We start from the raw sequence: 22,438 nt of genomic DNA on the forward strand, positions 1-22,438 counted from the left end.
AGCAAAAACAAACAAACAATCTTAGTCCTCGAAGGTCACCTTAAGCCGTGATGATACTATGTATAAGGCAGGTTTCAATATATTCAACAATAGGTCATGGCGTCCAATTGTGTGACTCTGAATTGAGACAAAATGTGAAGTTCTCGAATCTGTATTGGTGCAATAGTATTCATTGCCAGTAAAAGGTAAATGGAGCCAATAGATCGATTGCTTTAACGACTCTGATCTTATAGGCAATCTTACCAGAATGCAGATCAGACAAGCGTCACGTTTATACAAGGAACGAGGTGAACGATCTCTTATAAAATGAATGAAAAATCTTTTAAGAATTTAAGACAAGTCTTCCTCAGTCATCATTCGATTGGATTCTCCGCGCGGCCCTGACATAACAAAACCTTGACATTATTTTCCCGGGTAAGTAGATAATTTTAATTGTATCCTTTGGCTTCTTGTGATTAACGTACTAACATCATCCTCATATTAGGACGGGTGACTAGGGGACACAATCAGCCAGGAATGTGTGAGGACGCGTGTCTAGGGGACACAATCAGCCAGGAATGTGTGAGGACGGGTGTCTAGGGGACACAATCAGCCAGGAATGTATGAGGACGGGTGTCTAGGGGACACAATTCAGCCAGGAATGTATGAGGACGGGTGTGTAGGGGACAGATTCAGTCAGGAATGTGTGAGGATGGGTGGCGAGGGGGACACTAGCAACCAGAATCATATGAGGACGCGTGTCTAGGAGGGACACAAACAGTCAGGGTCACGTGAGACATGAACAGCCTGGGTCTTATGATATAATATGATATGTACAATGTGACAGAGCAGCGGAGGAGCAGGGACAAGTGTACGCCTTTTTTTCAAGATCCCTTTCCGTTTGAGCTTGAGTTAAAAGTGAAATCATATCCTATCCTACAGGGAGAGAAACGGACTCGAAGATTCAAGGGGAGAGGGGGTCTCATTCAGAGATGGAAAACTCTTTTGATTGGTGACATATAACATTTTCCTTGGCTATGTTTCAAAGCTTAGAAAAAAGAATGTAATAATACCGTTAAAATTGACAGTCCATGTTTGTCTTGAGTATCGAACAATACATGTTATTAGCGTAAAATATTTTGCGCCCTTTTACGACTTTTATAATTCATTTATTCAAGATCTTGAGAAAAATTCGACATCGACTTGCGACACATATCTTCAACATTAATTTTATTTTTAAAGAAAACGGTTTTCAGAATTATGTATTTTTTCTTAGCAGGGGAATGCCGGTATTTGTAGGCAAATACCCTGAAAATCCTATAATTCAGTTATCGTGAGTCCTTGAGTTGTATTCCTCGAGTTAATCTGATTCTAGAAGTATGTATTTTGTATCAACGAGACATATATTTCAACATTATTCGATTTTAAAATTCATTTATTTAAACTGTTTGTAATTGCATCTTTGAAAAGTAAAAAATTATTTTGCGACATAAAATTCCAGATCGTGACACATGTTTGTCTTTACACTTTTCTAGTTAGTTGCTATGGTTACTCAACTCGTGTGATACAGACCAACAGCTTTTAGATAGTTCAAATTTTTGAAGATGATAACAGTTTTGGAGAACCTTTAGATTTGCTATGCTATCTGTTATAGGCTGTATATCAATACAATCCAATGAAAAGTGATTAACGATAAATCGTTCATTACAATGAGACTGATCCTTCTGTTTCAATAAGTAGGAATGTGTTATATGTCTAAGGCCTAAAACACAGGTCAATGCTAAAATTAAGAACCGAATCATTACTTGGCAGACCTCTTATAGAAAAACTTACCTGTGTCAAATACGGATAATTTTATTAATTTTCTATAGAAAGTAGGGCGTACGAATTTTAACAGCTTACCCCCTTATCGTAATATGCGACTGAATTCGAAATATTATCGTTCTCTTTTCTTTTTAGCAGCTTTATTTTTCATAATGTCTCCCTTGGCAACGCCTCACTTTTGGGCTTCATTTGAGCGTTCGCCCCTGTGAGGAAGGCTTTGGGTTCTGTCCCCTGCTCGAGACATACCAGAGTCTTTAAAAATGGTAGTTGCTACTCCTGCTTACCGCTCAGCATATTAGGAATTGGACGACTAGTTCGCCCGTTGTCGGTATAATGTGACCGGGTGGGGTGTCCTGCTTGGTGTCTTTGGCAGTATGCTTCAGTGAGGTAGCACTATAAAGTTGGCATCAGTTCCGCGCTATCACAAGGAGACACAGCAGACTCACAAAACACGCACACATCCACCACACGCCTACATCTTCCACACAGGGGAAGTTGTCCTTAAATGACAGTACTTGACCTTAGCTGTCGACAAGACGTTCAACAATGTGAGGATTGGTTTGGTTTGGTTTATTTTGTTTAACGTCCTATTAACAGCCAAGGTCATTTAAGGACGGCCTCCCGTGCGTGCGACATGCATGTGTGTGGTGGGAGCGTATGTGTGTTTTGGGAGGCTGTGGTATGTTCGTGTTAAGTCTCCTTGTGATAGGCCGGAACTTTTGCCGATTTAAAGTGCTATCTCACTGAAGCATACTGCCTATTGAGGATCCTGAATTTTAAGGCTTCATATATGGCAATTAAATTTGTTTAAACTAAAACGTTAAACAATACTCAACTAAACCAATCGTGTCTTGTAAACATTTGTTTATATGAATATTTATGGGTATAAACACTTGACCGCGAATATAGCGAAATTAGATCCCCGCGAAGACTGCCAGCTACACAATACTGTAGATATTAACAGTAGTTTTGTGTTATAAACATGCGATAGATTCTAATGTAAATTCTGTATACATTGTATTGGCAATACCGTAACAAACTAGCGTAGATTTATGCTGAATACAGTGCTATTGAAATTCCGTAGGCGTGCATCACGAGGCGTTCCGAATGAAACAGAGTACCTAATCTGGTAACCACAGTACGATATATTGTATTGTTTTATTTCTTTGTATATGTAAATTCATCCCCCTTAACACCCTATGTAGAGGTTCAAGTGTTTGAAATATGCGCGTTTGTCTGACAATGTCTACCAATCTCGATGATAATTACCTATTGGCGCTAGACACACAATTTTGGTAATTGTCTGCTATCTCGCCTGTGTAATTCCGTAAAACCTTTTTATGTAAGTTTGCTTCTAACAATCACTCAAGATTAAGCGACACCGAAAACTGTTCGTCAGTTTCGACTAGGTGGTGATTTTGTTTTCTAGCATAATCTTTTTGTGAGCGATGGTACCTATACGCGGTATCGCGAGCACTTTTTTATACACTATTAGTGGTAACATCTATAATATTAGTCTTCTATGGGTTTTTATAAAGTGTTAGATATTTTATACGTAAACTTTTTTTATCCGGATATTTAAAATAATCACAAGTTATTCACAAGATCCTAGCTCAAACTCTCCGCTACTTTCTGTACTTATCGCTAATATGTTGACCAGGAAATTCCATTTATCATCAGACGTCCTCATTAAACGATGTAACTGATAACTGACGGACAATTTTATAGTGCGTGTCACTGAAATGACACTATCGTGCCTTTCTCCGTATGATACAAAAGTTATTCACACGTTTCAACACTCGAATGATTTGTGTGTATGTTGTATCGTTTCAATGTATGCGTGAATGGTTCAACAACTTCAGGGAGTTTGTAATCATGGTGAAAATCTCTAACGAAGCGGCCTTAACATTGTAAACATATAGAAATTACTGTACAACTTAAAGCTGTCGTTGGAACGAAGAAATGCCCCTTTAACGTACGACGAGTCTGGTGGGATAACGTTATATACCTATAATCATTTCTATGGTTGGTTCAACGATAAACGACAGCCACTTACTGAGAAATATTGATCAGAAAGGTTTACGACCGTGTACCGGCCATGTCAAACATCGCAGACTGACAATCACGAAAGTTAGAGGTTTGTAACATGATGAGCTTTAATTTCGTTGTCTTGATGAAAATGAACAAAATGAAATTTAATGCAGCCGTGATGTAGTTTGAATGTTCTTTTCTATCGAAAAAAAATATGAATATCATTCGTTGTATAAACAAATAATCCAGACTGATTTTTTTCTCTAGATTTTGATCCGTTCGGTCACTGGCAACACTGGCGATGCCTTAAAGGAAGACACTACTAGCTGTGTAAAACAGTTTTAGTACCCATTACTCATCAAAAACTGATATAACCAGATCCCCATTTAAAAGAGTGCCAGTCACTTTTCAGAGACATAACTCGAATTTGACCTAGATTTGTATGACGAGTGTCTTCACTGAAGCGGAAGACGCTTACTCTATCGAAGCGCCTGGTTCATATTTCCCCTCGCTTCATCAGCTTATAACCTCGTTATCATGTCAGTACTATATAAATAGTGCCCTTGCCTGAGGGGAATATGGTATCGGCGAGGGAAGATAATGTTCTCGAGGGGAAACAATCCTCCATATTCCCCTCAGGCAAGGGCACTATTTATTTTATTATACCGAATAGATATCAATTTATCGATATCCTCCTCAAATATTGAGGCAAACCTCTTGGACGTCTGCTCCATGTTTACAAGTTGTCTGTGTCCCTGTTGCGTTTGTAAGAATTGTCTCCCTTCTCAATGTTCGGGATTTTCCGTAAGAAACAATCCACTCGGAACACCTCGGCCGATTCTCTACGGTCATCTAACCTCGGATGTATCACGGTATTTGATATGTATAAACGCCGTGCATTTGTGATGCGGTCGCCGTATCACTCATTATGGATGAGTCTCCACTGTGCATATAGATCTCCAAAATGGCGTCATTCGAACAGTGTTTAAGTATTTTCTCGATAATTGTCCTTTATTTAAAGAAAACAATATCACTTTGAAGGAGAAACAGATTGAAACGTTGCGAGCATTATACGAAGATCATGACTGTGTATCGGTATTACCCACAGGCTACGGCAAAAGTGTGATATTTCAGCTGTTACCGTGGTTTTGTCAGCTGAAAATGGAGAAACGGAAACCAATGACCCCGCTGAATTCCCTAATCCAGGACCAAGTCATTACAATGAGGAAGAAGGGATTTACTGCTTGCAGTTTGAACTTCACTGGTATGTGTCAGTTATATTGTATGCTTTATGTATTGTATGTTTGGATCCCCTCATGTCTGTTATAGATCTGGTCAAAGTATGGAAAGATATCGTTAACGTTGTAGGTTTAAATTTGTAACACCGGGGAATCGATCATACATCTTTAGATACATTTTACGATGTAAGTAAAAGCACATAATTAAGACAGCCAACCAGAAAAAAAATTATAATAGTCATTTAAAACACAAAAACAGGTGCACGTATAACTATAACTATTTTGAAGTCATCACTGAGTAAAGGGTAAATAGGTTAAGATTTTTGCGCTGCTCTACGAAATAAAGGCCTTAAATTTTAAACGTTAAAAACAACTGTTATTGGTAATGTACGAAAAGCAGTACTGCCGTCAATTATATGTTTAAATGTATTTAAACTTTAAAGTGCGTTAACTATGTAGACAGTGTATTTGCACTTTTAATAAATACGTGTAATTAGAAATAACATTAAAAGTTAAGACTGTGCATTTTCTTGGTGTACATGTTGATCGTGAGCGTTAGTTAAATATTGAAGGATTTCACTTTTCATTATATTTTATTAACCATAATTATTTGTTTACATCGTTCCTTTTTCAAAAGGTAATTAACAGTACAGTGTATATGAATTGATTGGTGATGCCAACTAACTCACTTTATATACATATACATGTATAATTATTATATACGGACTTGGGGAGAAAATACGTATATTGTAGGCGTAATAAAGTTAATTCTTGTAGAATTCTTATAAACGGACTTAGGGAGAAAATACGTATATTGTAGGCGTAATAAAATTAATTCTTGTAGAATTCTTATAAACGGACTTTGGGAGAAAATACGTATATTTCGAGCATGATAAAGTTAATTTTTGTATAATTATTATATGCGGACTTGGGGATAAAATACGTATATTTCAGGCGTAATAAAGTTATTTATTGTATAATTCTTATAAACGGACTTAGGGAGAAAATACGTATATTGTAGGCGTAATAAAGTTAATTCTTGTAGAATTCTTATAAACGGACTTAGGGAGAAAATACGTATATTTCAGGTGTAATAAAGTTATTTATTGTATAATTCTTATAAACGGACTTTGGGAGAAAATACGTATATTTCGAGCATGATAAAGTTAATTTTTGTATAATTATTATATACGGACTTGGGGACAAAATACGTATATTTCAGGCGTAATAAAGTTATTTATTGTATAATTCTTATAAACGGACTTTGGGAGAAAATACGTATATTTCGAGCATGATAAAGTTATTTTTTGTATAATTATTATATACGGACTTGGGGATAAAATACGTATATTTCAGGCGTAATAAAGTTATTTATTGTACAATTCTTATAAACGACTTAGGGAGAAAATACGTATATTGCAGGCGTAATAAAGTTGTTTCTTGTAGAATTCTTATAAACGTACTTTGGGAGAAAATACATAAATGTACGTATATTTCGAGCATGATAAAGTTAATTTTTTGAATAATTATTATATACGGACTTGGGGATAAAATACGTATATTTCAGGCGTAATAAAGTTATTTATTGTATAATTCTTATAAACGGACTTTGGGAGAAAATAGGTGTATTTGTATTTCTTATATAACGGACATAGTTTTGAAGTTTGAGCAGTTCAATCACCAGTGACCATGCCTGCGGCAAGGTACCCGAGGTTGGCACGGCGCCACAGGACACTCACTAGTTAGCCTAGTACACACTGTATTCGAAAGGTAAACAAAATCACGGGGCGTGCGAACACCTCGCGGGACACCCTGCAATGTAACTTTGACGGTGCATTTATATAATATGCACTCGTGCAATCAAGGTCAACTTTTGCATGGTAATAGGCTCAATGTGCATTTGTATGATACAGAAAAAATAATTCTAAAATATCATTTAATGAGTTGCGGGGCGTGCAAAAACAATCACAGTACACTCATTCCTCACAGGACACTCGTATGTTTATGGCACCGTAACTTCGTGTTCGCCGGTACATTTGTATAGTATGCACTCGTTATATCACAGTCAAATTTTAAATGTTAATAGGTTAGATATTCATCTGTATGATACAGAAAAAATAATTCTAAAATATCATTGAATGAATTGCGGGGCGTGCAAAAACACTCACAGGACACTCATTCCTCACAGGTCACATTCCTCGCAGGACACTCGCAGTTTTATGGCACCGTTACTTCGTCTTCGCCGTTACATTTGCTCGTTATGCACCCGTCCAATCAAAGTCAAATTTTGCATGTTATTAGGTTTAATATTCATCTGTATGATACAGAAAAAAATAATTTTAAAATATCGTTTAATGAATTGCGGGGCGTGCGAAAACCTCACAGGACACTCGCATGTGCACTGCACCGTAACTATGTCGTTAAAAATGCATAATATGCACACGTCCAATCCAAGTCAAATTTTGCATGTTAATGGGTTCGATGTTCATCTGTATGATACAGAAAAAAATATTTAAAAATATCACTTAACGAATTGCGGGGCGTGAAAAAACTCTCACAGGACACTCATTCCTCACAGGACACTCATTAGGCACACCCACACGGCAATTGCTACTACAAATGTTTGAAATACATATCAGCCCTTTCATACACATGATACAGTGATAAGTTATGTCCCTGTGTCCAGTTTAGCCCCTCCCACTGATGGTCTGGCTTTGTTGGTTTGGTTAGATATGTATCTCTGTAAAGTAGAATGCTTTAATTGTCAATTTCATTCGTATTTAAAAACAACCAAATTTAAAATGTCATGTACCAGAATGCAAGATGAATATTGAATAATACTCTTTCCCGTAACATGTATGGTACCTTTCATTTTTCATTGCTTTGACAATTGTTATCAGCTCACCAGTACTTTTTCCTTTTCCAAACTTACATAACCCAAACCAACTGAAACCACCAGTAGGCATGACATAACCTATTGTTCTGACTAGTGTGAAATCAGCCTGAATAACCCATCTCTGTTTCACATTTCACAGATACTCATGGCTCAACTTATACAGATGCGGATTGCGAGAACGATGAGGAACAGGATCATGAATATGTTGAAATTGATGTTCCATTTGAGCAACTGGAGAGAGGAGACATTTTTGCATAATTTATTGTCATCCAGAGTCGACTTCTTAGGTCTCAACTGTACCAAGAGATCATTTGTGCAGTAGTCATAGATGAAGTCCATATGGTTTCAGAATGGTATGTATAAATACACATTTGCAAAAAAAAATTAAATCAGCATTAGGGCAATGTTGCAAAATAAAATGAGGTAGAATTCATATTTTAGAGTATAATCAGTCCTTATTGAAAAAGAAATCAAGTTGCAATAACCAGTCTTTGCCTTCAACAATATATTTTTAAGAAAATGGTAAATTTTGATAATTTGTATTATAATTAAAATTGTTATAATTTCATTGGTGTCGGATTGAATTAAAACTTTGCAGGGTTATTGATATCATCACATTAATGAATATCTAATCATAGCCCGTTTTTGGGAAATTTATCGACAAAGCATGCGCAGGAAAGAGGCGACAAACAATTACGAATTAATCTTGTTCTAAATTTGTTAATGTCAACCGCAATTAATCTTTTTTTCCCTTTTTTTTGAAGGGGAGAAGAATTTCGTCCTGCATTCCAGAAGCTTGGGGAGTTAATGTGCATTCTAGAGAAAGCTTTGCATTTAATTCTCACAGCAACTGCTACACCGAAATCAATTGCAAGTCTATCTAAACAGCTGAATTTGAAAAATCCACTTGTTATCAGTGAGAATGTGGACCGTCCAAAGATATTTATAGACATTAGAACCAGATTGCCAAACTTTCATAAATTTGACAAATTTGATGACTTGATACAACCAGTGGCAACAGAATTGCTGGAAAAAGGAGTTCATTTTCCAGTAACCATAATGTATGTGGAAAGTTTGGAAGCATTGTCCTATTTTTATCAGTTTCTTTCGTATAAACTTAAGGGTGCCAGCTATGATGGTGAGTCCATGAAGAAAATCACTATTCAAGAACTGACTAAAGAAACCCCTAAAGTCAGATTAGTTTTGGCAACTGTTGCACTGGGAATGGGGCTTAATGCTCCAAGTGTTTCACGTATCATTCATTGCAGGCCCCCAACAACACTGGAGAAATACCTACAAGAAATCGGTCGTGCTGGACGTGTTGGACAACCGTCAGTGGCAATTCTTTACTAAAACAAAAATTATATGGCAAAAAACAGAATCGGTATGAAGGTGGAAATGAGAAAGTTTTGTGAAAGTGAAACATGTTATAGAATTATTCTTGTGAATTACTTTGGATTTGAAAGTGTTGTTTTTTCAGGACCAAAGGAACATTGTTGCTCCATTTGTGGCAGAAAATGACTCGTCGTTACTGACTGTATATATGATTTCTCCCGTCAAGTGTAATTTTAAGCAACTCGCTGCATCTAGTGACATACACATCATTCTTGTGGATTCTGTTGCTATATAAAGTAGATTCTTAAGACCATTGTTCACAGGTATTATATTTAATGCCAGGTATAGTGACATTCTCACTATGTCATGATCACTTTTGCAGAGATTATTTCCTGTGAGAAACCATTCAATAACACTGTCACAATAACACCAGTTTCATTTGTTTGATCTGATGGATATAAACTGCCCGATTACCAATTGTTAGGAGATCTGGAATCACTGAATTTTGTTTGTGGTCAAGATACTTCAGTTATTACACATTTCAATTTAAATTCACTTTAGATTCTTTTACTCTGTACAGTAGACATACCAAACAAATACCTGAATATCTTTTATGGGCAGGAAACATTGTTTATTCACCCCAATAGAGCTGAATTTACACATTGTTTGGAATGAACTTATTTTCATAAAATGATAATGTTTCAGTTGTGGCTAAACTTTTTTACTCAAATTTGGCTAAAGTTTTAACTTGGGGGCACCGGTAGGGGACATGTATTGGTCTAGCAATACTCACAGAATGCTTGTTTTATTTAGCTTGGTATTTACCAATGTATGACTAATTATTATGTAAAATCATTCTGTCTTATTTATGTTTTGACATCTTGCAATTGCATGTCCTTTGAAAAGGGCAAGAATACAGAATCACTGGCAATCTGAAAATGGTGTTTTTTTGTTTTGTTTTTAAATAATTGATTATTAAAATTTATAATCAATCATTAACCTTTGTAATTGATTTAAAACAATTTTGAAACAATTTATATTAACTTATATTACACACGCTTGTTGGCCCGGATGGAAGCGCACGAAAGGTCTTACTGTGGGAGGAAACCATTATAGTACCTGAAGAAAACCCATGTGGTCGGACAGGTGACCTCATACCTTTCCACATCCGATAGGGGGAATCGAACCCCGGCCGCCTAGGTGAAAGGCAAGTGCATGTGTTACCAATGTGCCACCTGAACACCCCACATTGGTTCAGCAGGATTAACCTATTGATTATAATCAATAATCATACCAACACTAATGATTGGTGAAACTCGCAGTGTGATATATATGGCTACCAACAATACAAAAGAATATGTGGACAGGAGACTCTTGTTTACTACCTGATACAGACGACTCAATTGCACCAATGCAACATCGTTACACAAAAGTTATTATAACTTAATAAGGAAAAATCAGACTATAGTTAAAATCTTTGTCACTTATTTATTGCTAATGGTGGCATTTGATAATGATTTCCTAGATCAACAGTATTCAGGCTGTTACATAATGCAAACAGTTGATATTTTGAACAATTAATTACTTTGAATTAATTGAATGATAATGAAATCCCTGTGAATATTTAGAATTCTTCATTGTCAAGCTATATAGAGCTATATATATGTGTGTGTATATATATATATACAGTTGTCGTGTTGAATTTATATTTTTAACCTATATATAGTTATATATAGCAGACATTTCACAAGGATCTACTTAAAATACAGTTACATGTATATGAATTAAAATATTGCAATTAAAACAATTTATTATCAGAAAAGTTAAGTACATGTATTGAAATAGATATATTGAACAAGCTAAAGCGATGACTCTCAGATTCTCACTTGCTGGTACCTGTATATACATCTTACTTGGCATCAGATTGCACAAGATATATCAAGGAACTTTAAACTAGCAGGGATTCGACTGCGTCTGATACAAAAAGTAATTTCTGTTGAAATTGGGGCATACGATGAAGTCGATTGTATTTATATTAATTGAACAAGTAATGAGGTGAGTATTTATATATATTGATCAACATTTTCAAAGACAGAAACTATATACAGCTCCAAATATACTTTTTGAATAAAAACAACAAGATGCACATGGGCCTTAATGGTCACCTGAGGTGTTAAATGTCTTTGATTTTAGCATATTTAACCCCTATGAGTATGACCTACAAATGAAGGTCAAGGTCGTTCATTTAAACAAATTTTGTAACACTACATCCTAGCATGCATTAGGGCCATCTGGACAACTTTGTTATTGAGAAGTTGTTCACACTTTCACAATGTGCCACACCACATTCATTACATCAAGAATTGAAACCGGAAGTCAGCAGTACTACTATAATATTAGTGTTACCAAAAAAGAAACCTAGTGTGGCAGATCATATCATCCATCTTGCTATATATCAAGCTAGTCAATAGATATATATACTGTAATTCACACACACACACACACACACACACCCACACACACACATATATATATATATATATGTCCAGTATGTAAACAAGATATATGGTAGAATACATAAAAGTGTTTCTTAGGGTCACACATAAGTAATGTGGATTCAACCAAATGCATATTATACATGTCATATATTAATATTTATACCTTACAGGGTATTTGGTTCCCACCTACATCAATCAGGTGTTACAAGAGTATATTTTTATACCGGTAATATATTCTCTTCACAGGCCTATGCTATCCATTGATACAAAATACAGTTTGGTCACCTGTATGTGAAATGATCATTAATATGACACTATATGTACTATATGAATTTCAGCATATGCCGAGATTTATACAGAAACTTAATTTCCTGGTTGGCGGGTAGATCCTCACCTACACCGAGTTCTTAGTAAATCACCAATATATATGCACACAGAAGCACAAATACATAAGACTAGTCATCTATAGATACACATGTAAATGTGTTTTGATATATCAAGAATGTAACCTGTATGGGTGACGAGTGTGTCACACGTACAACTGGTTTTTAACTTTTTTTTATAGTATTCTCGCATACTTTTGTACCCACCTATAGGTTATATGTGGATATGTGCATTATTTGCAGATTACTATCTGGGTGTTGGGTATTTCCCACCTACACCATAGATATCCACTATAAACTGGCATATAAAAACATGTAAAAGTAAATTTAAAATATATACATGTAATAGGTACTAATACAATTGATTACAAGCATGTAGACATCTCATAATTGTTGTGAAGGTAAGTAATTAATGAAACAATAGTTGCACTAGTACTGTTACACTGATCATGATGTATATTGGAAGGTATGCGGTTATAGTGAGTAAGCAATATGGTTGTAAGGGTGGCGGGTAGACCCACCTACACCTACCATAATTTACTTATAAGTCACAGTCTTCCCTTGAACTCACACCTTCCATTCAAGAACTGACCAAAGAAACCCCTAAACATTCTCTTCACATATACAGATGTACAACTTATCAAACTTCATTGTCAGAGTTGTCATCAGCAGGAATAGAAATTCCTTTTCTCAGTCTTTCAACTTTCTTTTAGATAGTTTTCTTTTGTAGCCTTGGACTTTATCAAACAGTGAGCCCTCCGGTTTTCTTGTAGTCAAAGCATGCACGTCGTATTGGGCAAAACACTTTTCACGGGTGTTGTATCCATGGACGCAGCCATGTTTACCCCTCCCCCTCCCGCCCCGCATCCGGGAACTTGAAAGTAGTTCCAATATGGCGACGACCGTGATACATCCGAGGTTAGATGACCGTAGAGAATCGGCCGAGGTGTTCCGAGTGAGAAACAATCGTGCGTTTTCGGGCGGAGCGGGGAACATTGCAATATCCCACGGCAATGTTGACCGCTGTTTCTGACACTGCATATTGTTTCAGGTCATGTGATTAGGAATTGACCAATAATAAGGCGAGAATCTTACATCAGGTATAATAATTCTTATTGTTGACCGATAAGCTTGGCAAGTAACATTTAAATTATTACGTGGCACCAGCGCAGAAAACACACATCTACATCATGTCCTTTTAAATTAACAATATCCTAGAAATACAAAATTGATTAAAGTTAGGGATAAATGCAGGACATTTTTTCATTTGTTTTCGCAAAGTGGATTTCCTCGGCTTTCCTACTAAAGAGTTTGTCTAGCTCCTAACATCACTGACGAGTGCTATAAGGTCAAAACAGATGCTTGGTCATGTTTTATATTCATTAATCTTAAAATATGAATATCTATTATTATGTTCTATATTTAGATATATTATTTACTTATATGACGTCACACAATTGTTATAGAATAGTCACTGATACAGTATATTTTGGGAAAAAAAAAGCTTACTTTTTTTTTTTTTAACCTAAAAATATGCTGAAAACGACGATTGACCTAAGTATGACCTTTATCAAGCACCACAGCAGTTGTACCAAGGAAATATCTCTCGACCTCACGTTATTAATAAACACGTTCGGGGCTTCTTATGAGTGCTTATTGACAAACTTATCACACCGCCGTATCCTTTCGGGGTGTCTCTTGATGCATTATTGCCTTTCAATATGGTAGTATATATCTTAAGTGTTTCATACGGATAGACGGAACAATGTGATGACCCGGCACGGGGAATACTCTTGAGGGATTTGACGGCAGTAATCTATTTGATCTTGACCTCGTTCATTTTCCAAATATAGATCGTGATGGATATAATGGTTCGCTTTGGATATTCTTTTCGACAGGGTAAATAAGTACTTGTACATTGACCACGTGATAAAGTGGACAAGCATGGCCGCACCTCTTTTAGGATGAGGATCGGTTAATGTAAATATGTGTTAAAATGTCTTAAAATCATGTCGATTGTTCACAATGTGATACAAATCAAGCAAATAACAAAAACCTGAATGGATTTTATAAAGTTAAAGGACACCCAAAACATTAGAACATTCCAATGCATTTAGTTTGGTTTACCGTCCTATTAACAGCCAGGGTCATTTAAGGACGTGCCAGGTTTTGGAGGTGGAGGAAAGCCGGAGTACCCGGAGAAAAACCACCGGCCTACGGTCAGTACCTGGCAACTGCCCCACGTAGGTTTCGAACTCGCAACCCAGAGGTGGAGGGCTAGTGTTAAAGTGTCGAACACCTTAACCACTCGGCCTCCGCGGCCCCAGAACGACAAGATGTAAAATATTGATAGAGGTGTGGACAAGCCCGTTAATTCAATAATATTCACGATTTAAAAAATTTTTCAAAAGTACAGTTGGAAGCTGACACATAAAAAAGCTGATGTTTGTGTGGAAGTTATGGTCACACGAGAACGGACACCAAGGGAGACACCGACAAAATAAATCAATTGCGCAAGAAAAACAAAAAATAAATAGAATGTTGCAATAAGTGAAAGATCTGTTTTCATCCATCAAATAGAAAACCCCCACATAATCAATGTCACGAATATTGTACGACTGCGTTCAAATAAATATAACGACGTGCAATGCATTGTTATGGCAAAAATGAACATTTCATCAAACCCAATGAACGACCATTAGGTTATTATCACATAATGGAATGTTTGTAATCTTTCAATTTTGAAAATTGAGCACAAATATGTCAATTCTTAGTTATAATTGTATCTAAATTACGTATTCAATAAACTGCACTAAGTACATTTGCTCATGAGCATAGCATGTCATTTTACAATAATTTTCATTTCAATATGTTTCGTTTGATAGATTGATACAAATTGACAATATCACATTAAAGTACCTTAATAAATATCTCTAGAAAAAAATCAACATCATGTTTTAAGTTGTCACAAATTATAAGAGTGACGCAATTAATCACTAAGCGAATATAATGATTGTCATAACTTTCTTAAAATTCTATAGTTTATATCAATGAGTCTAATTAGTTAATTTGTCTTTGCTAAGAAGCTACATAGTTGTATATTGGACATAACAATTCTAACATACGAACAAATGAATTAATTAAATAAATTTCTTCTTTATCAGTGAATGGATAATTGCATCCGACAATGACACTATCCATCAACGTCAATTTGATCAATGAACAAATGTTTAACAGATTTATATACAGTAACAAGGAATTAAATATCTCAAATTTGTCATCAAACGGCTGCGGTATGTTTGTGTTTGCGATAGCGCGGACATGATGCCGATTTTATAGTAAAACGTTCTATAGGCCAACCAACCCGGTCACACTATATATTGACAGCGGGCGAACTAGTCGTCCTTACTTCCGCTATCCGCATCGGAATAGTTTATCTATAATCATCTTTTTTTTTTTTTAAATATATCTACGTTTATACTCATTTAAATACCCCCCCTCTCTCTCTGTCTATCTCTAATATGACGAAACCCAAAGCCTTCCTCGCAGGGGCGAACGCTCAACTGAAGACCAAAAGTGAGGCATTGTCAAGGGAGACATTAGGAAGAAGAAAGTTGTTCAGAAAGAGCAAAGATAAGATCCCAAATTTAGTCGCCTCTTACGATCATGCAATGGGGCAGCAGGTACAATTCTTACGCCCTACCCGCAGGGCAGTCTCTAATATGTAAATTTATGTCATCTTGTATAAATGAATGTATTATGTAAAATTATATAGGGAAAGGGCTTGATAACTTGTGCCCAATTCCCTTGTATATAATAAGATACAATAAAATATGTTTAAATCAAAATAGTCGTCCTACTACCTAAATGCAAAGTTATAGGCTCTGGTATGTCTGGGCCAGGGGACAGAACCCAAAGCCTTCATCACAGGGGCCAACGCTCAGCAAGTGGCTGGAGATTGGGCGGTGTCAACGTTTGCAAGGATGAAATTGATCCCAAATTTAGTCGCCTCTTATGAATCATACAATCGGAGAAGCAGGCACTTTTCTTCCTCCCATCATGCAGTGCGCACGACAGACGACAGGTGTAAAACGGAGAAACAAGGTGAAAGGAAGGATGGGATAGAATCACAGTGTCGGTGCCGTTGAAAGCTTGGTTTAAGCTTATTGATGACATCTTTTCGTCATTTATTTAATTAGTTATAGTGACATCTCCATGCATGATGACACGCCTGTTACGCATTGGTCAATTAGTTACATTCCAGGAATTTCGATATGGCTTACAGAGAAAAGATACATGTAATGTTAAAACATAGCTATGTTGAATGTCTCTAAGCAGAATACACTGTAGGTATAATTTACCTATTGTATGAGTTCCGTTTACCTATTGTATGAGTTATGTTCGAACCGCATTAAGAGACAACTAGGGACAGTACCTCTTATACAAAATAAATAATCAACCAGTGTTTTGCATTTTATGTTAATTCAAGAACCTCCATGATAATCACGATATCCGGATTCCAATTTGTCTTTAAGGTTCAAATAAACAACCATTCCAAATCAATCCGACATCGATTTTCTATAGAAGACATCAACAACCAGAACCCTGTGCCATATCAATGGTAGTGTTTGACGCGTGTCATACTATGCTCGCCTAAGATTCTACTTCCTTTGTTGGTCTTGTGTCCTAAACAGGGAATATAACACAAGATGTCCGTTAAACTGGCTAACATCAGTTCTGGTCGTCTAGAGACATCTCGTACAACTTCCGGATCTGCTTAGTGACAGTTGCTAATTACCATTTCTATAATTACGTGTCACTTGAAATCTAATACACCGAACCGACGACGGTCCGGATTATTTCGTGATAAGGGGACTCAATGAAGCTTTGATTTTATGACCGTGGCATCCTTAATTAAATAAAACCCTAAAGTGGACCCGTACGTTATCAAATCACCATGAACTTGTCGAGACAGTCCAGGAGAATCTTATCAGGACCTGCTCTGGCATTGACAGTAGTAGAGACGGGTTTTATGATCGGATGATTAGGTATAGGGGAGGGGTTAGATAGTTTAGAGCTGTTTACTGCATATTTTACATCCTTGTGTCCTTCAATTTGGCGATACATGTATAAATCCATGTATCAATAAGTCGTAAAATTGCTCAAATAAAACCAAATCTCCTTTTTACATGCCGGGGAATACTTAAATTATCATGCATGTCTGTCTGTGTCGCTTCCAGAATATTGTCCGGAATATCCCCGCCAAACGGACCGATTCATACTACATGTATTACTTACTACCTTACTTCCTCCCGCAATTCAGTTTTGCAAATGGATATTTTAGACAAAAATTTGAGGCTTTGTTTGAAGTTTTGATAGTTTGATAAATTTCTTTCTTGCATTTTTGCCATTGGAATATAGAAATTTATCAAACTAATACAACTTGCATTTTCACTGCAGCGATGAGCAATGAAAATATAAGATTTTGTAGTGAAAATACAGTATAAGTTTTTTTGTTTTTGAACAATCAGAGCGAACCTTTGTATTCTCCTCATTGAAACTTGCCTATTTTTTCAATCGAATCAAATTTAGATAAACTGGTTATTTTGCTGTATTTCTGAAATATTCTGACTTGTTTTTGACAAAATACTAACTTGAAGATAGCTATTCATGCACAGATTTTCCGATAACAGCAGAAAACGCTTACATTGCGTCGATCAGTCCTTTCAAAATGACGCCGTCAAGTTGACGTGGAGTAACGTCAAACAGAGATGACGTCATGAATCATGTTACTGATTTCCGCGCTTTTTGACACAATATATATTTTTTGCTGTTTTTAATTTTGTTTTGAAATAACTAAAATACTATAAGAAGAAAATTGAATGATTTCCCGTTTAAAATAACATATCTTTCATTCGTATGATAGAATATTTCGATATTATTCACTCGTACATCGAACTCGTGAAAATATCGATATTCTGTCATACTCGTGGAATATATATTATATTAAACGGGAAACCATTCAATTTCCTCTATATACATGTACTTAACTGGCAAAAAATGCAATCAAGAAATTTATCAAACGGATAAAACTTATATTTTCACCGCTCCCAGCTCCTGCACGACCAATTGTTTAACTTTTACTTTAAATTATATCTTTAAACATTTTAAAGATTTCTTTATGGTCGGATGGCACTGTGGTAACACACTTGCCTTTCACCTAGGAGGCCGGAGTTTGATTCCCCGATCGGACGTGAGAAGGTATGGGGTCACCTGCCCGACCACTTCGGTTTCCTTCTGGTACTCAAGTTTCCTCCCACCCCGCACGCTTCCATCCGGCCAACAAGAGTAATTAATGAGTTCGTATATGTTATTCAGCTATTGCAGCCAAAATAGAAAAAGTTTATAGATATTTTCTAAATTCAAAATAAATACAAAATATCAAAAATAAAACAAAAGAGTAATTATTGATCTGTTTCATTATTTATACTCCAGTTTTTATAAAAACGCGAAAATTATAATTATCGAAAAATAATTTAGAGCCTTCCGATGTAAACCGGAAGTATTGATTAACTTTTAAGTCGCCATTTTTGTTTGTAAGCAAGTGTCGCTCGCCTCAGTAAATACATTTGTTCATGCTTATCTTATCTGTTCTCTAATTAATTGTGATCTTTTGTTTTACTTTTTACCCAATGTGTTTGACAACCTTGGGTCGCGTTCTTGTCATCTTCTCACGTTTGATTGGTTTACGTCGATGAGCGGATATGATGTCAGTGTTCGTTTAAACATGTCTTTCTCGACATCGATACATTTCCAAATAGATTTCTAATGAAGCAAATGAAAACTTAATTTCTTCCAATTAATAATCACTAAATAACATTCTGGAGGATGATTGACGTGTAAAAATGATGAAGCTTCTGGATTTTTCCCCAGCAGTAGCAATTTATTGTTTTTGCATTTCAAACCATTGATCGCCCCGATCAATTCCCCAACAGGTTACAAGAAAGAACGGAGTAAAAAAGATATAAAAATAAATGAATAAAAAATCCATCAGTTCTGTAAGATGAAAACCACTATCTGTCTATCAGTTACATCTGTTTGGATACCTTCTTCAATGGTTTATACTCCGTTGTGTAGCAATACTATCATTATTTTCGTATATATTTTATTAACGGTTGCTGTACAATGATATGGTTTATGTGTCTGGAATGGTTTAATTGATTTTTCGCTGTTTTATAACAGGTTTCCTCCTTATCAGTCTAGGGGTCCTGAAGGGATAAACAAATAGAAATGTCACCATTTTCAGACCTGAGGCTCCCAAGGGAAATCCGAGAATGGTCACGTTTCTGTCACTTCAGAGAACACCACTGCCGTGAAAAAAGTTGACAACAACATAATTCTTCCGTGTCTTCCGATTTGGAGACAAGGACATATCTCATATATGTATATAAACATGTTTTGAGTTAAACATATTTTTATTTGTAACTGAACTTTACAAAGTGATTGGACACAAGTTATATAACTTATATAAAGCCCTTTACCGATACAATTAGAGAGAGAAAGACAAAGTTACATATCTAGATAAAAACCCAAGCATTTAGATAGGAGCTAATCTTCTCCGAACCGACAACAGAAGTATACACAAAGTACTTTCCAAAGCTTTCTGCTGGTACTATTGTTCATCACTTCCCATGCCAATGTTTCATTCTCCATATACATGAAACAGGTAATATAGATTAGCATGGAGACCCTTGCGAAAGAACAAGGAGAGTGAGACCAGATGGTCTATTTAGGGTGACATGCCGTGGCATTCCGTTATCACATTCATAATTCTATTTTGAGAATGTGGATAATGCGCTTGCTCTCTTGAAACACATGGTGATTTAATATTCGTACTTTTTAAATGGTTTACATGCAAATGTATATACCCGTGCTAACTTGTATTATTTTCTTGTATTCTTGTAAATTGTATTATGTCGATGAAACTTAACTCTCAAGATTAATCAAGAATTGAAAGAATTGAATATGTTTTAGTACTTGCCGGTCTTGCCCTTATTTTATCAATTCTTAGTTACAATGACGGTATTGCTTTGATGTTGTTTTCGATTGAAGATATGGTCATCCAGATAAGAGCGACGTCAAAAAAGGTAATTTAAATGTCGTTGAATGATGATAAAATCACCAATTATCATCTTGGGTTAAGTATATACATATTAAGTCCTTCTATATTAAACAAATCAGACAGAAAAGCGGGAAATACTGCCTCTGGAAAATAAATAACTTTTTTGAACTCTCGACTGGAATCTTCACTGTATCACTACAATTTCTTCAATATGCGATAAACACACAAACATTGGCTATTTTAGCCCAATGTGTTGTAATTGGGAGCTTCACTTTGCGTGGTACTCGTGCTGTATGGCCTCTCTTCAGCTGGTGAAGTTATATTGAAGTGAGGTGGAAATGACGTCAGGACACGTGAGGCCATACTCCTCGTTAGTTTTGACAATAACCAAATCTTTTCATCGGAACCCCATCCAGATATTCAGGACAAAAGAAGTCACGTGACTATATAAGGAATATTTGCCGATAATTGTGTGTCCGTTAGTAGATAAAGCTGACAATCAATGACAGAAATGCGGCATTATCAATAATCTTAAAGCCCGTGTTGAAGCATACATTTCTATTGACCAAAATCATCAACAGCAGAGTACACGCCCCGGTTGGGCAAACTCCTGTTTCACAGTGTGCAGAAATCTTCAATACTTGCCTGTTAAATCTTTTTTCCATGGGGTCTTATTTTAGGGGGCAGTCTTCGCGAAAAGAATAAGATCAAATATATATAAAAAAAGTGGAATAAAGATGATATTATTTTATATGTGAGAGGGTATATGATTTTATTAATCAGTATTGATAATGTAAAAAAGGGGTTTCTGATATCCCTTCAGAATGTGATCCAGCTTTTACAAGACTAAGAGGCCGTCCTTTAATGACTTAAGCTGTTGATAGCACAAATAAAACCAAACCAAACCAAAACTATCTACATGTGTTAATACTAGGTCACTAGAAAGGCTGAGCATATTATTTAAAATAAAAAAATGTAAACTTTATTCATTTGACAACAATTGTGAAACAAGTTATATCAACTTATATTAATCACGCTTGTTGGCCCGGTTGGAAGCGTGCGAGGGGTCTTACTTGTATTGGGGCAGGAAACCGGAGTACCCGAGGAAAACCCACGTGGTCGGGCAGGTGACCCCATAACTTTTCACGTCCCATCGGGGAATCGAACCCCGGCCGCCTAGGTGAAAGGAAGTGTGTTACCACTGTGTCACCCGCCCACCTCATTCATTAAGTCATTGATCAATAGTTATATCTCTATTACAATGTATTCCATATGTATGTATTGTATTTATCTGTCTTTTTCCATACCTTTATCATCAATAGATTTCCAGAGAAGATACTAAGTGATTTATCAATAAAGTTCACCTGTATTACAACAATAGAATTTCTTTGTGTAATAAAGCTTTAAGATTTATCTTAATCTTCATACAAGATCATTGTTAGATATCTTAAAAAAAATGTTGGATTTACTCACTGATTTTACAAGATTGTTTATCTGTATTACAATAACCCAATTCATTCTTTATCAAACGTCTGGATCGATCTTGTACTGCATTCCTGTAGCACACATTTGTTATTCTATACCTTTGTCAGTCATGTTCAATACTTGCTACATACAATGACTTCTTGTCTCGTGTAATTAGAAAGTCAGTTTTGATTAGGTTTTACGGGTTTATTGTACTCGCAACTGTGTCATACCAGGACGGGTGTCAATGAGTCAACAACAGCCAGGGTCATATGTGGATGGATGTTTAGGCAAAAAACCAAATGCAAGGGTCATATGAGGACGGATATCGATTGCGGTACCAACAGCAAAGGTCATATGAGGACGGATAACGATCAACAGCCAAGGTCATATGAGGACGGATGTCAAGGGGGGCACCAACAGGCAGGGTCATACAAGATGGGTGTCAAAGGGGACACCAACAGCCAGGGTCATATGAGGGCGGTTGTCGAGGAGACACGTACAGTAAGGTAAACAAAGCACAGAAAGACAGAATAGTGAGGAAAGAAAGGAAATATTTTAAATTTTAAGAATGCAACCTGAATCTAATAAGGCTGTGCCTATGTAAAAGGCAAATTTACGATATCTGTCAAAGACAAGCCATTACTAGCTACCATTGGAAGCCTTGG

At 36.1% G+C, this 22,438-nt stretch overlaps 1 protein-coding gene across 1 annotated transcript; it reads left to right on the top strand.

The window, feature by feature from the left end:
* The first annotated feature begins 8,107 nt into the window (after nucleotides 1–8,107).
* On the top strand, nucleotides 8,108–9,321 carry LOC117315174 (ATP-dependent DNA helicase RecQ-like). Its single transcript, XM_033869319.1, has 2 exons — nucleotides 8,108–8,321; nucleotides 8,733–9,321. Exons 1-2 carry the CDS (start codon nucleotides 8,308–8,310, stop codon nucleotides 9,319–9,321), a joined length of 603 nt encoding a protein of 200 aa, XP_033725210.1. The 5' UTR covers nucleotides 8,108–8,307.
* The last annotated feature ends 13,117 nt before the right edge of the window (nucleotides 9,322–22,438 follow it).

This window comes from Pecten maximus, chromosome 17 (genome assembly GCF_902652985.1).
Source record: "Pecten maximus chromosome 17, xPecMax1.1, whole genome shotgun sequence".
NCBI lineage: Eukaryota > Metazoa > Mollusca > Bivalvia > Pectinida > Pectinidae > Pecten > Pecten maximus.